This window comes from Lathamus discolor, chromosome 15 (assembly GCF_037157495.1).
Source record: "Lathamus discolor isolate bLatDis1 chromosome 15, bLatDis1.hap1, whole genome shotgun sequence".
In the NCBI taxonomy this organism is placed as follows: domain Eukaryota; kingdom Metazoa; phylum Chordata; class Aves; order Psittaciformes; family Psittacidae; genus Lathamus; species Lathamus discolor.
In genome coordinates, this window is record NC_088898.1 from 5,591,086 (window position 1) to 5,606,387 (window position 15,302).

Consider the following 15,302-nt stretch of genomic DNA (forward strand, 5'->3'; position numbering starts at 1 on the left):
AAAAAGGAAGAAAAAAATTATAATAATTTTTTTTTCTTTAAAAAATGGGGAAAAAAATAAATCGCGGCTGCCCTGGGAGTCCGGCTCCCTCCCCAGCCCCTGTTCCGCCTTGTGCTGACGTCTGGGGAAAAAACCACGCTCCCAGCCCAAACTTTCTTCCCCTGCTCTTTGCTCTGGAGCTGTTCAAACAAACGCCCCTGCTCCGAGCAGAGCGGGGCGGCCCCTCGCCCCCCCCCCCCCCCGGCACGGCGACCTGCCCCCCTGCCAGGGGCCGAGCACCGCCGGCAGCCAAGCCGCGGAAAGGGGAGGGGGGGCACACAGGGAGGGAGACCCGCTTCCCCCCCCTTTACCCCATCCACATCATTCCCCCCCCCCCCCAGGTTCTGCTTTAAGTGCTTCTATCAACAAGTGTAAGTGGCTGCGCTCCGTGTGCAGGGATGGGGGGAGAGGAGCTGGGGAAACCCATTCCCAAATGGGGCTGGAGGGAGAGGTGACCCGTAGGTTAGCGGGGGGACACGGCCCCCCTCCACCTCCAAACCCCCCTTTAACCGGTCCCCATCAACCCCGGAGCAAGGTCACCTCTCCTGGGAAAAGCCTGGCTCTCTCGCCTTAATGAGATAATTACGTCCTGCACCACAGTTAAAAACTCATAGGCTGCTTCCCTTGGGGTTAGAAAGAAACCTCCCTAATGAAAACCAGCCACAGGGAGAGGAAAAAGGAGGTTTTCCTCTTTAAAAATGATATTACATACATAGAGAGAGATACATGCACAGGGGTGGGAGGGAGGGGGGCTTGTTACTGGTGTCCAGCGAGGGCTGGGAGGGGGCTATGAGCAGAAATGAGAGGTGAACGGTTCTGATTCCCCCCTCCCTGGTTCCAGCCGCGCTCCGCTGCCCGGCGCTGCAGGCACATCTGGACGGGGCTGCGCGCACGCAGGGTTCAAGCCCACATCTCGCAGCGAGATGGGCCGCTCGCTGCAGCCCAGCTCTGAGCTCATAAACATCATCCCCGCTCCAGCGCGGCCGAGGGAGGCAAACCCCTGCCTGAGTTATTTTAACATTTGTCGAAAGCTTTTCTTGCGCTCTCTTCCCCTTCAAGTCGGAGGCGTGCGGGTTCTGAAGCCAGCCAGTGCTGCCAAATCTGATCTGCCTGACGGGGAAGCAGCTTCCCAGAGCTCTCCAGCTTGGAAGGGGTGTAGCTGAAGGCAGAATTTGGCTCTCTCCGACTCCGCGGGGGGCTCCTCGAGAGTGCAAACAAGCCAGCCCAACCTCCCTTCCCCTCGCCTGCTTTTTTGGGGTCCGTTTATTGGCCCTATTGGCCCAATTTATTGGCCCTGGTGGCACTTTAGGAGTCGGCTCTGCTGTCTGGTCCTGCCGCCTCGGCTGTGTAAATCACAGGCTGGTTGTCACACCATGTTCTGCTCCTGCTTCCCTTGGGCTGCTCCGCATGGATGGGTGTTTTATTTCTCCCCAGCACCCAGCTGGATGGGTCCCCGGTGGTGTGTGGTGCCAGGGTGATGCTGTGCACTGTTATGCACTCAATGGGTTTATTAGAATATAGATGACATATATCATATATTATATTGCATAGGTTGGATATATGGCCATCAGCACTCCTGGTTCTCCCTGCTCTTGGGTGGGAGATGCCTTTATCATCCTCAGGACCCCCAGACCCTGGGGGACCCAGCACAGCCTCATGCCACCCTTCCTTCACCAGGTACCCACTTGATCCTACTTTTTGTCGCCATGGCTGCAGGTACAGACCCTTCCCAGGATGGGGATGGTGCCATGTCCAGGAACACCTTCTCATGGACCAACCTCGGGGATGGAGTCTTCCCCTTGGAGGACAGCGACCCACTGGTGATGCCCCCTGGCCACTCAGCGCTAACAGGGGCCTGGAGCAGAGAGAGGCCCCCATTCCTTCCCCAGCATTTCCCCTTCACCCCAAGGCTGGGAACATTTTGCTGTGATTATTTTGGGGGGGGGTGTGTGCAAGGGGCGGCTGGTCTTGGCCTATGAAGGAGTGAGGGCAGGAGGGTGGATGGAGCAGCCCCAGCCCCATTTATAACCCTCTTCCTCCTCCTTGTTCAGGGCCAGACCTTATTCTTGAACTGTCTGGCTTTTCCAGGGGAGACGGCTTTCCCTCGGTTCATGGCATTAAATAATTAAACGGAGGGAATAATCGTCGGTGAAACCCCCTTGGGTTCGCACTTCCTCGGGCCCTGTGATTGCTGATATTTTTTTGGGTGAAATACGACCTTTTTTATGATCAAAGGAGATCCGAGTTCCAAAGGAAAGTTAAAAAAAAAAAGGAAAAAAAGAGGGGCAAGCATTTTCCTTTTTTCCCGATCCTAGCGGTCTGGTAAAGTTTCTTTAGACATGCAAAGATTTACACACCTTTCTGCAGGGTGCCTTAAATTACCCTCCGACTCTTTACACATTTCCATGAGCAGAGCAAGAACAGTAAGTCATTGAGAAATTAACTGGCCTTTCAGTAATATCCCCTGTCGGCCTTTCAGAAGGGGAATGTCTAATGACTTTTTTGAAGTAGAGGTCAGGCTTTGCTTTTTTTAAATAAAACAATCTGTATTAATGCAATTTCCTTTTTAGCTGCGGGATTTGCCCTTTTTCCCAACCCCCCTCCCCCTTCTTCTTTCAGCATCATTCCTTTTTAACTCCCCCAGCCACACAAGGCATCCGAAGCGAGACCCGGTTGTTTGAAACCCCCCACTCCTGGTGTTTCCCCACCCTCTTGTGCAAGCTCTTCTTGGGGTGTTCTTTGGGGTAAAACCCATATCTTTAAGGTGATTAAAACTGGATCCTGGAGCTGGGAAGGGCAAAGCAGGGGTGGTTTGGAGGTGAAGCCAAACAGGGATGCTTTGCCTGATGCCATGTGCCTGGGTTTTGCTGAGTCTGGCTTTGGAGCTGATGGGCTGATGGACCAGAGTTGTCAAAGCTGTGCCAGGCTCCTCAGGGATTCATGTGGCCAGAGCCTTCCAGGTTTGCAGCCCTTGGGATGAATGTGTTTCTGTTTGCCAGTCCTTCATCTTCCTCTCTTTTAAGGAAGAAAAGGGATCTATTTTGGGAATGTCACTCTGTGCCCTCCTAGGGATTTCCTGACATTTCTCTCAGGCTGTGAATACATCTCGTGCTTCCACAGCGCTCACCATGGATCCGGATGCTCTCTGCCAGCCCCAGACCTCCTCCTCACCCCCAAAATGCGGCGGTAGCTGGGGTGTGATGGGGCAGCATCCTTGGAGCACTGCTTGGGCTGGTGCTGCTCCCTTCAGTACCCATGTGCTCGTTCTTCATATTCCCAAAATGTTGCCCCTTGGTTATTATATTGCAGAGAAACTGGGCTGTCTGGCTCATATCCCCCAGGGGTGGAAGGGGGTTTCTTACTATGGAGATGCTCCTTTGCTCCACCATCATGATGTTTGGAGTAAGGAGATACTATGGAGTATGAGAGATAGTGGGGGCTTGGTGGTACCAGGCCAGGACCCGGTGACTGGCTCTTGGAGTGAATGGCTGGGGATCAGTCCCTGCCTGGCTCTGGGAAGCAGGGCTGCCCGCCCCATATGTTCCAATGGGAGCTGTGCCCAGCGCCATGCCCTGGCAGGGCTGGGGACCAGAGATCCCCATCCTGCCCCATCCCCAAGGGCATTGGGCCCCAAGCCGGGCCTGCGGTTCCCAGCAGGAATGGTATTTCTCTATCTGCTGAGCAATTCCTCTTTCTCCCTTCATTGCTGCCAGACCCCAAAGGCACAGCATGCCCTGGGCTAGCTCCTCTCCTCCACTCCCCTCCAGCTCTCACAGCTCCCCCCGTTCCCTCCTAGCTCCTCGTCTCTGCGGTCGGTGGCATTATAAAACACACAGCCAGGCCCTTGGTGAAGGGTTTTTCTCCCAGCTTTCTTATTCCCTTTGCTTCTGCCTCTTTCTTTTGCTCTTTCTTTCTCTCCCTCTTTCTTTCCCTGCCAGGAATCCCAGTCCCAGATGAACCAATGCTCTGTGGCTCTGCTATTTCCCTTTTATTCCGCCCCCCCCACCCCCCCCGCCTTCAACAGCGAGATGGGAAAAGAGTGAACTAAGAAAAAAAAAAAAGAAAGAAAGAAAGAAAGAAAAAAATCAAAGCTGCACATATTGGATCCAGATGTGCGTGCAGCCCTTTCCAGCAATTTAATTAAATTCCCCCAGACAGCCAGGAGGATTTCTTAATGATCAAATTTCCCTGGCTTTCCTCCTAAAATGCCCCTCTTTCTTCGGCTGGCTCTTGCTCTGTCTCCCTGATGGATAGCCAACTCGCATTCTTCCTAGTCCGCCCCGCCAAGGCGATGGGGAGGAAGAGGGCAGATCCTGACACTGTTGTAGCTGGGTACTCGAACGCCCCAAACGACCACACCAGCGGCATCCCTATTCGCAAAATGGATTTGTTTCACCCAAGAAACGTGGGGATGGGGAAGTCACCTCCCTGGAGGCTGTGGTTCATGGCATGGGCATGGCAGGGGTGCTCCAGGGAAGGGTTCTGGTGTGCTGATGGCCAGGGAAAGGTGTCAGCACTTGGGTCTCTGGGCTTGGCACCTCCCCAAGCTGCTTTTGAGCAGGGTTTGGCCCTCACTGCAACCCCAAAGCCCTTTCTAGGCAGGAGGGGGTTATAGGGGTGGGAGTAAAGCCTCCATGTGGCTTAGAGGAAATGATTGGGCTGGCAGAACCCTTTGGGGCAGCCTGGGGTCCAACACTGCGGGGGCAGAGGTGGCAATGGGGTGACCCGCACTTACCAGCCCTCCTTTCCCAGCTACTGGTGGGGAGTGCAGGGGGATTTGCCCCCAGAGCAGGGTCTGGTGGAGGGCTTGACCGTGGCATGGTCCCCACGGGTGCCATGCAGCCAGGAACAGTGACAGCACCTGGTGCTGCTACCATGACTGCAGAGGGTCTGGGGGTTTACTGGAGCGTGGAGTGCTTGGGCTTTACTGCCACCATGGAGAGTCCAGGTTTGGGTTTACCCATCCACCGGTGGCACTGAGGTGGCACTGGGACCGGATCGAGGGTCTCAGCTGCCATGGGGCTCCCCTGGCTGGGCTGGTTTGAAGCCAACTCATAGGGCATAAAGCATCCTCCATGTGGAGGGAGAAATTCTCACTCCCCATTACTCTTCCTGCTGCTTTTCCCCTCCAAGCCCAGCCAGGGTGCTCGGATGGGGTCATTCCCACCCTCACTCAGGACAGCACGGGGATGATGCCCCCACACACTATCCACGGGGGGAGCCGTTGGGGGAGTCCACACCGGCTGCCGGTGCCACCACACAGCACCAAGTCCCTGTGTCACCGGGAACCAACCAGCACCCGCTCTGCAAAGGGGCTGGACCCCCAGGGGGCTGCAGACAGGGGGGGGTCCCCCACTTTGTGTGGGGAAGGGAAGGGTGAGAAACAGAGGGGGGGAACTGTGACACCATGTCAGAAAAATGCCCAACCGGGGCGGCCTCCTGGCCCCCTGTGCCCCCGGGCCACGGCTGCCTCCTGGAATCTGGAAGAGCTCCATCAGAATAACATAAATACGTAAATAGGAAACCCAAGGCAGCTTCAGTCAGCGCCGGCTCTGCCGAGCTCCCCGCGCCTGCAGTTCCACCAGGGTAACAGTACAAAACCATGATGATAATGCTGATAAATCCCGGGGTAACGCTTCCTGCCGGAGCTGTTCCAGCAGGGCAGGGGCTGGCTGTGCTGCGGGCAGCCGCACCACAGCCCCCCAAGCCCTGGGGGTAGCACCCACTCGATGCCACCTCCCCAGGCCCCCAGCCCGCCCCGGGTGGGGGCGAGTAGCCGCGGTGGGGGTGCTCCAGGGAGTGTGCATGAGGCTGCACGACCACGTCGTGCACCCACCCATAGCCAGGGGCTGCAGAGCTGGAGCCATCATAGGGGCTGGAAAGGCAGCAATGAGAGTGTGTGTGCGTGCACACCCTGCCTGGGCACTCGTTCATGCACTCGTGTGCGTGTCCCCGCGTTCGCAGGTGTGCGGCAGCAGCTGCGCACATCTGGGGTGCTCGGAGGGGCTGTGCCGGTGTATTCGGTGTCTCGGTGGCGCGTCTGTGCACGGGGGGGGGTGTTGTGTACTTGTGTGTGCGTGCGGGTGCGCGGGGTACACGCTGAGCGCGCAAACGGCCCCGTGCGCACCTGAACCCCGCGGTGCGCGCACGGGGCGGGCGGGAGGACCGGGATGGTGCACGAGGGATGGTGCACGGGTGCGCGCACGGCGGGGGGGGGGGGGGCTGGACCGGGCGTGCACGGGGCGGGGGTACCGGGGGCACCACCACCGGGGGGTACCCGCGCGGCGCCGCTCGCACTCCCTGCCGCTCCCGGCCCTGTACTGCCCCCTGCCGGCCGCGCCGCTAGCCCCGCCCCTCCAGGCACTACCGGCGACTTCCGCTTCCGGTGGCTGCTCGGGGCAGGTGAGCAGCGGCGGCGGCGGCAGAGACTGAGCTCCGGGAGGCCCGGGTGGTTCCGGGTCCCCTCTCGTGAGGCCCCGCGGGCACTGCCGGGGCTCTTCGGGGCGTTATCGGCCGCTGGGGCCGTCCCGGTGGGGACCGGGGTTGGGTGCTGGGGGGTTCTGGGCCTTCGCGCTCGCTCCCGCGGGTGCGGTGAGGTCTGGGGGCTCCTCGGGTCGCACCCGGGTTTGGGTGGTGGGGTCCCGGCCTCGGGCTGCTCCAGCTTTAACCCATCGCAAAGGGCGGGCGGGGGGTGCTGGTTGCGGCGCTCGGGGGCTCCTCGCTGCTCTGGTCACCCTTCCCCCGGCGCCTGGGGCAGGGCCGGTGTCTGCAGACGCGGTTTGCCCCGAGCCTGGGCTGTGCCCGGTGTTCCTGCAGCCGGATAACTGCAGTCTGCAGCTCTGTGTGCAGGAGATAATTTGGCTGTGTGGGAGGAGGTGCCTGCGCTGGTGTGCGCTGCTCACAGGAGGAGGGAGGCCGGCCGGGCTGTTTTCTGATTGCAAAACTGCTGGAAATGCTGGTTTGTTTTAAAGGGAAGGAAGGGACCTTTGGAAACCAGGCAGCGCTGCCGGAGACGTGCGTGAGGGGAGACACCACTGCCATGCTGGAGGCCCCTGCGTGGTCTGTGCGTGTAGCAAAGGACGATGCCTTTCCTGCACGGCTTCCGCAGGATCATCTTCGAGTACCAGCCCCTGGTGGACGAGCTCTTGGGGCTGCTGGTGATACAGGATGCGGAAAGGCAGAGTGCTCTTGAGAGGTAACCGGATGGGGTCAAGCACCCCCTTGGTGTTTTGGGGGGTGACAGCTGGAGCTCAGTGATGTGGCTGAGGTCAGACATGGCTCCGGCTGGGAGCAAACCCCAGTCCCATTGCACAGACCCTCCTTTTGCTGCTGTTGTTTGGAATAGGGGGGGAGCAGAGCTAACCTGGGCGGTACACGTGCTCCCAAGAGCAGCCCTTTCTGCCTGACCCCTGGCAATAAAACCTAAACGGGTTTAGCTGTGACCCTGATGCTGTTGCACAATCCCACAGCCAACAGCTTAGAGGTGGTTGTGAGGCGAGAGGGGAAACCTCTGGGGGCCTCTTCTTCCCTGGTGCTGCTTTGACCCCTACACCCCCATGAGAAGTCCATGAGTGAGTAAGTGGCTCTTTCTGTGTCTCAAGCCCTGCCTGTCTGGGCAGCGACCGGAGCCAGCTCTCAGCTGTGAGACGAGTCTTGGAGAGGGAGACGCACTCCCCGTTCTATCAGGAAGGTGTGAGCTATGCCCTGCTGAAGGTCACCGAGCTGGGGCTCGTTCCAGCTGCAGAAATCCTCCTGGAGTTTGGAGCAGACCTCAGCTTTGAAGGTGAGAGGGGTGGGAAGCGGCAGTGGTGATAGCTGGGGCTGAAAGAGAGGGTGCTGCCAGCCCTGACCCCCGCTCCTTGCTGGGGTGGCATGGGTGGGCCTTGTGGCAGCCCTTGTGCAGACCCAGCCACGGGGATGGGGGGCTTTTGCCAGAGATGGAGCCATTGCAATGCAGGACCCAGGGTGCTGTGACAGCCCTGTTTTCATGGGCATCGCTGTGTTCTCGGAGCCCTTCTCAGTTGTACCCTTCCACTTCTGGCTCATGTCTGGGCTGTTCTGGGAATCCCTTTGTTCTCTCTGACTCTTGTGTTTTGTCCTCAGATCCAGTCACCTACTACACCTCCCTGCACATCGCTGTGCTCCGCAACCAGCCCGATATGGTGGAGCTCTTGGTGCACCATGGGGCTGACATCAACCGGAGAGACCGGGTACGGGCATGGCCACGCTGAGTCCCCTTGAGACTTAGGTGCAAGGGGCTGGCATTTGGGGACAGCCCTCCTTGCTCCCCACCTCCCCGGCCTCACTGCATGCCCCTTCCCCTTGGCAACCTCCTATGCCACAGAGCAGTGGGTGGGAGGAGACAAACCTGTGCCTATGGATACACCAGGGAAGGCTGCTTTGGTTTTGGGGGGTGGGTTCAGATATGCTCTTATGTTGGCCGTGATGGAGCCCCAGCAGGAGGCACTCACAAATGATCTTTAATACTTACAAGTGATTTGCTTTCCCTCTTGCTCTGTGCAGATCCATGAGAGCAGCCCCCTCGACCTGGCCAGCGAGGAGCCGGAGCGGTTGCCATGTCTCCAGCGGCTGCTTCAGCTGGGGGCCGATGTCAACACAGCTGACAAAAACGGTTTGTGTGCCCCATGCAGCCCGCCAGCCCCAGCAGGCAGCCCTCATGGGTGGGCTGGAGTGGGACAGGGGGTCTGGGCCCTTCCAGCTTTCTGCTGCGAGTGTGCTCTGTGTATAGGCTGCTTTGGAAGTTGGGTGCAGGCTGCAGAACCTCCCTGGTGCTCTGTGTTTCCTCCTTGCTGCTGCCTGTGTCAAGTGCAGAAGGGGGCTGAGACCAGCTCCATGCAGGCCATGGCAGATGGGAAGGGGTTGTGCCTCCATAGCCCTGTGGAGCCCATGTGGTATATATGCCCTCTGGGGCCACTACCAGTCCTGCAAGTGTGGCCTGTCCCCACAGCTGTGCACCATCATGGCATCGGTGGAAGCCTGCCAGCAGGAGAAGCGATGTCTCTCCCATGTTCAGCTGTCTGGTTGGTGGGGTGGATTGTTTTCCTTCTTGCCTTTTTCACCTGACTGACTGCTCCACTGCAGGAAAGACAGCGCTGTTGCATGCCCTGGCCAGCAGCGATGGTGTCCAGATCCACAACACTGAGAGCATCCGTCTCCTGCTGGAGGGAGGTGAGAACAACCTTTTTCTCTCTCCACCCACAACCTCTCCAGGGCTAGTTCTGGCTGATTCTTTGTCCTTTATGTTCCTGCTTGAGCAAGAGCCAAGCCCAGAAGTGCCAGAGTTAGTGCTGTCCTTGCCTCGTGGTCTGCAGCAACAGTTACATACATTCTCTGTCCCTTTCTCCAGGTGCGGATGTCAGGGCCACCACCAAAGACGGTGACACTGTCTTCACCTACGTTATCTTCCTGCTGGGAGAGATGGTGTGCAGCAGCAGCGAGGAGGCGCAGGTGATCAGCCGCTTCTGCTTCCGTGTCACACAGCTGCTGCTGGCCCACGGTGCCAACCCCAGTGAGTGCCCGGCCCCAGAGTCCCTCACCCACCTCTGCTTCAAAAGCTTCAAGAGCCACTTCCTGCTGCTTCGTTTCTTGCTGGAGTCGGGTGCTGCCTACAACTGCTCCCTCCATGGTCCCTCGTGCTGGTCCGGCTTTCACATCATCTTCGAGTGCCTCTGCTCGCACCTCAGCGTCTCCGAAGACGACAGCTTCTTTACAGACCTCATCCAGAAGGGCCAGACTCTGCTGGAGCTCATGATGGCCAGTTCACAAGCCATCCAGCTGCCCAGCAACTTTGAGGTCAACACCAGCACCTGTAGGTACCACGGGGAGAAGATCCGGACACTCTTCTGCTCTCTGAAGCAGCTGGAGCGCTCCCCGCAGGCACTGAAACATCTCTGCAGGGTGTTCATCCGGCAGCGCCTTAAACCGTGGCCAGTAGATGTTAAAATCAAGGCTCTACCTCTTCCAGACAGGCTGAAATGGTACCTCCTCATTGACCACACTGCTGCCGGGCAGGAGGACCTCTGAGCCTGACTTGCACTCTCCGTGTGCCACCAAACCTCTGCCCTGGGACAGTTTTCTCCGCAGCAGGAGGTGTTGCTGCCCATGGTTTGGGCATAATGCCACATGCACGTCTGTGGAGGCCCCGTTGCTCTGGAGCACATCATGGGGAGGTGGGCAGGGCTCTGTGGCTCCCTGGGCACTGGGGAGCTGGACCCTGGGGCAGGGGGCTGGTTTGTGTGGGTTTTAAAGAAAGGGCTGGTGGGGAGGAGCAGTGGGGTGGTTGGGGCAGTGTGGCTGCGCAGAGATAGCCTGGCCCCCGGCCTTCCAGCCCTGTCAGGTCCAGGGCGGCTGAAACTGAGATGCTTCGGGGTGCTGGGGGAAGAGGTGCTCCTGGTCTCCTCCCTCCGGTCATGGTGGTGGGAGCAGTCATGGTGGAGGCAGGTCTGGCTTCTTGGTGTGGTTCCACACCCTCTTGAGTTTCTGCACCTCATCCTCCCAGCACAGAGGACCATCCACCAAGGGCATCTTGGAGGTGCTGGGCTCCAAAGTACACAGACAGCTGGATGTTTCTCTGCTTTGTGGTGTGTTCCCTTGTGCAAGGATGAGGAATGAGTGGCTGACTGCTGAGTGCCTTGGCCTCCCTCCCTGTTCCTCAGCTCTTTCCCTCACTCACTGCTCCCAGGACGTTTGTCTCCAGTGCCTACTTCCTAGGAACAAGAACTTGCAGCAGGACTCGGGGTCTTCTTGCCAACCCGCTGCTGAAGCCTGCACACTCTGGAAGCCCCATGTCCCAGCCTTGCCATGTTTGTCTGCCTTCCCTTTCCAGGCATTGGCTTCCTTGTGCCATGCCAAAGACTGGCTCTGGAGCTGAGCCCCCGTTTGTTGATTTGGTTTTTGTCATGGAGGACAGATGAGATGCAGAAGGGGATGAAAAGAGGAAAAACCCTATTCTGAGCAGGTTCAGTTTGTAACAGGTGGATCTGGGATCCACCAGCAGTTTGGCTGTGGCAGGGCTGTCTCCTCCCATTGCTCTCCTGTGTTTTCCCTTCTCCCACCCCGTGGAACTGGAGCTCTGCATCTTGATGAATTGATGTTTAAAGAAAATAATGGTGTCATCAAGTACACCCCTGGTGTCTGGAATGGGAAATGAGCAATTAAATGAGGCCTTCTGTAATAGCAACAAGGGGGGTGTTTCTCCTGCAGGAGATGGGGCGGAAGAGGGAGATCGTGTGTGATGGACAGGTTGCAACTGGGGCCTCTGCTGGGATCACCCTCTTGTGCCAGTGTCGGCTGAGGTGTGCTGGGTTTGGTGGGCATAAGCTGATGGCCAGACTTGTGGAAATGATGGCCAAGGAGGAGACGGGTGACACTGGGAGGTGTTGGGGGAGAGCAGCTCCAGTGTTAGGGCTGAAAGTGCTGGGTATCACTGCGAGCCCGCAGCAGCAGCACAGAGCGGGATCCCTGTTCATGCCTGGAGCACACCAGTGCTCTCCCAGGGCTGCAGCTGGCTTACCCATTACTGGAGGAGAATGGGAGGAGCCAGGATTCCCTCCACCTCCCGTTCTGGGGAGACCTGTTCATGGGTTTAAAGGAGAGGCCCCTGCCAAGCCCCGGAACGTGGTGTTGCCTCCCCAGCCCACTGCAGGGCAATGGCAGAGATTCCTCCCACTTGCCGTTCCCAGCTTGCTGCTGTCAGTAGCAGCAAGTTCAACAGCAGCAAACTGCCAAACACCCAGGCAAGGAACACAGCCCAGAATGTCACAGAGGTGCTCTGTGCTCCGAGTCCTGTGCAGCTGCGGTGTCAGCAACGTGCTGGTGCCCAGGAGCATGCCTCTTGGCAGGGGATACCCTCTTGCTCCCCTCCAGAGCCCCTGAAGGTGGCATCAAGCCAAGGCGCTGTGTCCCACAAAGCCCACGTGCAGGAGTGCAACAGCAGGAAAGTGTATTTGGCAAACACCTCTTCACAAACAGCAGCAACGTGGAAGACAAAGCCCCGTCCTCGCCACCAGCCCCAGAGAGAGGGAGTCACGGCACCCTCGCAGCCATTCGCCGCCCTGCGGTGAAGGCACGGTCCTCACCCCTCCTGGCCCCGGCAGGAACCGCACTGTGCTGGCCCATGCTCCGAGCTGGCCCTGGAGAGACCTCCTCCTGCTGCCCTCATCTCATGGCGAAGGTGTAGACGTGGTAGATCTCATCAGGGAAGTTCTCCTGGCGCTCCTCGGCCAGGAGGTGCAGCCCAGCTCGGCGGATGATCTTCCTGACCACATCCAGGTCCCGGCAGACGCTGCTGTCCACATCGTCCATGATGACTCCCTCCTGAGCCATGTTGTCCTTGATGACCACGATGCCGTTGGGCCGCAGGCCGGCACGGCACCGCTTCAGGAAGTCAGAGAGGTGGCTGTCGGTGAGATGGCCTGGAGGGGCAGAGCGGCGGTTAGAGGGCACAGGGTGATGGGCAGGAGGAGAAGGGAGGAAGACCGGGAGGTTGTGGCTGGGATCCCTCCTTATCCAAGGAGCAAAATACGGAAGTCAACTGCAAGTGAAGGCTTTAGCTTGGGGGTGCCCACCTTCTGTCCCACTATTCAACTCCATCCAACCCACACCTCTGCCCTTTGAGGGCTTGGAGGAACAGACCCCTCAATACAGTGCCCTCAGGGTGCTCCTCCACGGGGTAGGGATGGAAGGGCAGGTCCCCAACCCAGCCTCCCCTACTTGTGATGCTCCTCCTTCATGCAGAGCTGCAGCTGCTCTCCCCAGTGCATGGGGCACCCTGGGGGAAGCTGGAGAGGGCACAAGTTGTGAAGAAACCCTCACCGATGACCCACTGGATCCAGATGACATCGTAGGTGTTTGGCTCGGGGCTGAAGTCCTGGAGGCCGCAGCAGAAGTAGTTGCGCACCCGCCTGCCCTCCTCTCCCAGGTAGCTCTTGGCCTTGGTGAGGAAGTCCTCCGTCACATCCACCATGTCCACTGTCTTGAAGAGGGGCAGCAGCAACCGCTTGGTGATCCGGCCGATCCCTGCCCCGCAGTCCAGAGCACGGGTTGTCCCTGTCCGGTTGGGACCATCCTGGAACAAGCATCACGAGGGGCTGAATCCCACCACAAGGTACACACAGAAACATGGGGCAACCATAAGGGATGGGGCTTAGGGTATGGGGACCCATTGCAAGCAAAGCTCTCCCAGCACACACGCAATGGAGGATCCCATGGAGCAACTGGGTGGGAAGAGCCGAGTTCTGTGCTGGGAGAAGGATGGGGCTTTGGGAACACGATGGGAACATGACAGATGGTGCCACCTACCCGCAGAAACCGCTGCAGGAACTTCCTGGAGCTGTTGATGTCGATGCTGGAGATGTGGCCGTAGCCCCCCAGCATGCCATCCACTGTGGCGGGCACAGCCTTCCAGTACTTCTTGGCCTTGGAGTAAAACTCCAGCTCATTCTCCACCACCTCACTGGTCATGGTGGCCAAGGGGCACGTGCCCGCGTGGGACTTGCTGCTCCTCCGAGACAGGGGAGAAACCTCCAGTCAGGCCCAACAGAGCCCCAGGCACAAGCAGGGAGGCGGCTGTCAGCTCCGAGTACCCCAGCTTGTACTGATCACCCCTTCCCCAGGGCTGTTGTAAACCCCCGAAACCTCCAGCTGGGACAAGAAGGAACAAAGATCCTGACACCAGCTGACACCCCCATCAGTCACCTCCAATTACACCTGGAGTTGCTCAAAGTTCTCCTAAGCACCTACCCGGGGACTGTAAATCTCAGCCGTGACCATAAGTTAGGTATTTGCGATGTAATAAAGTCAGCAATAATCAGCAATACAAGCGATAAATCCCCCCCCAGGCATCTCACGATTTGATAAACTGTGCTGGGGATTAGAACCTAGATTGAAGGTGGCCAAAGGGTAAATTCAAGGACTTGGAACACCCAGTTTCTAGTGTTCCTGGCTTGAATTTGCTGCCGAATACCCCATTAGACACAAAACCTTTCCTGTGCCAGCTTCAGCAGTTTTGGTGGCCCCGTTGTGGTCTCCGACAGCCTGCGGAGGGAGCAGGGGGACGCAGCATCTCACCTGATGGATCACAGCTTGGAAGCCAGTTTGGCTCAGTGGTGGCAGGAGCTGGCCCGTAGTGATCTGGGGGAAGAAAAGACTCCAATCACCCCTTTAGTCCCGCTGCACATAAGCAAGGCTGACCACAGCCCTAGGGTAAGAGGTAAGAGCTGCCCTGACCCCCCCCCCCCCCAGGCATCTTCCTGCGGCAGTTGTGGGGCAGGAGCTGCTGCTGCCCCATAGCTCAGAGGTGACAGGAGGCTGAGCTGGAAGGTCCTGGCTTCGCTGCTGTCTGACCTCATGGGCTGGGACCTGCATTCACCCCCCCCCACCCAGGCCACCCCTTCCTTGGCTCTGGGTTTGACTCCCCGAGGCCCGGAGCCCCCAGCAGGCGGCTCTGCCACCGGCACGGCCCCGGCTGCTGGCTCCCTCCTTCCCGCTGCGAGAGCCGCAGCGTGGCAGTGCCCCGGGGAGCGTGCAGGTACCGACAGGCACGGGCGGAGAGCGCATGGACCCCCCCGCCTTTGGGGGGTGTGGGGGGGAGCACCTCAGTTACTCGATCCCTGGGGCCATTTGCGGGCAGGGGGGGGTGGCGGTGGCAGCAAAGGGGGTGCCCGGGTGGGGGGTTCGGGTCCCACCCCGGGGCCGGAGCGGGTTTCACCGGCGCGCGGTGCGCCGTTCAAGGCCGTTTCCCCGGTACCCCCCGTCGGGCCCGGGGCCCACCCGCTGGGCTCCCCCGGGGGGCACCGCTCCCTGCGCCGCCAGCTCCCCCCTCCCCGGCCCCTCCCGGCCTCCCCCGTTGCTGCGGGCACGGCCGGGGGGGGGTCCCCCCCGCTCCCTGGGCCCGGGCGACCTCCGGCTCTCCCCGGTTACCTCCGGTGGCGGCCGTGCTGCTTCGTCCGGCCCCGCCTCCCGCCGTGACGGGCAGCTAAGGGAACCAATCAGAAGGCGGTGCTTGCCGTGACGTCAGGATTAGGTCACCGCGGGGGGCGGGCTTTCCTACCGGCTGCCCTCGTTGGGGCGGGGGGTCCGCGGTGGGACGGGGCGGCCCCGGGGGAGCCGCGGGGCAGAGACGGGGGGGACCGGACCCGGCGCTTGCCCACTTCGCACTTCCCCCCCCCCCCCCGCCCGGAGCAGCGGGGATGGGGGCAGGCGGGCGCGGGGGCACCGGGGGTGTGCGCGGGGGGCTCGGGGTT

At 59.5% G+C, this 15,302-nt stretch overlaps 2 protein-coding genes across 6 annotated transcripts; one reads left to right on the top strand and one right to left on the bottom strand.

Annotated features, from left to right (window-relative positions):
• The first annotated feature begins 6,376 nt into the window (after positions 1-6,376).
• On the top strand, positions 6,377-11,242 carry ASB6 (ankyrin repeat and SOCS box containing 6). Of its 3 annotated transcripts, none has more exons than XM_065695290.1 (7): positions 6,377-6,441; positions 7,011-7,234; positions 7,641-7,822; positions 8,143-8,249; positions 8,563-8,671; positions 9,142-9,228; positions 9,407-11,242. In XM_065695290.1, the coding sequence occupies exons 2-7, from the start codon at positions 7,122-7,124 to the stop codon at positions 10,081-10,083; spliced, it is 1,275 nt and encodes a 424-aa protein (XP_065551362.1). In that variant the 5' UTR covers positions 6,377-6,441; positions 7,011-7,121; the 3' UTR covers positions 10,084-11,242. The 3 variants fall into 3 exon arrangements, with proteins under 3 accessions (XP_065551362.1, XP_065551363.1, XP_065551361.1); XM_065695291.1 differs by lacking the exon at positions 6,377-6,441 and adding an exon at positions 6,463-6,507; XM_065695289.1 differs by lacking the exon at positions 6,377-6,441 and adding an exon at positions 6,483-6,569.
• Positions 11,243-11,984: 742 nt separating this feature from the next.
• On the bottom strand, positions 11,985-15,065 carry NTMT1 (N-terminal Xaa-Pro-Lys N-methyltransferase 1). Of its 3 annotated transcripts, none has more exons than XM_065695292.1 (5): positions 14,980-15,065; positions 14,128-14,190; positions 13,360-13,555; positions 12,874-13,126; positions 11,985-12,473 (listed from the first exon to the last, which is right to left on the bottom strand). In XM_065695292.1, exons 3-5 carry the CDS (start codon positions 13,519-13,521, stop codon positions 12,217-12,219), a joined length of 672 nt encoding a protein of 223 aa, XP_065551364.1. In that variant the 5' UTR covers positions 13,522-13,555; positions 14,128-14,190; positions 14,980-15,065; the 3' UTR covers positions 11,985-12,216. The 3 variants fall into 3 exon arrangements, with proteins under 3 accessions (XP_065551364.1, XP_065551365.1, XP_065551366.1); XM_065695293.1 differs by having other exon boundaries at positions 13,360-13,561; XM_065695294.1 differs by lacking the exon at positions 13,360-13,555 and having other exon boundaries at positions 14,980-15,063.
• Between the last annotated feature and the right edge of the window lie 237 nt (positions 15,066-15,302).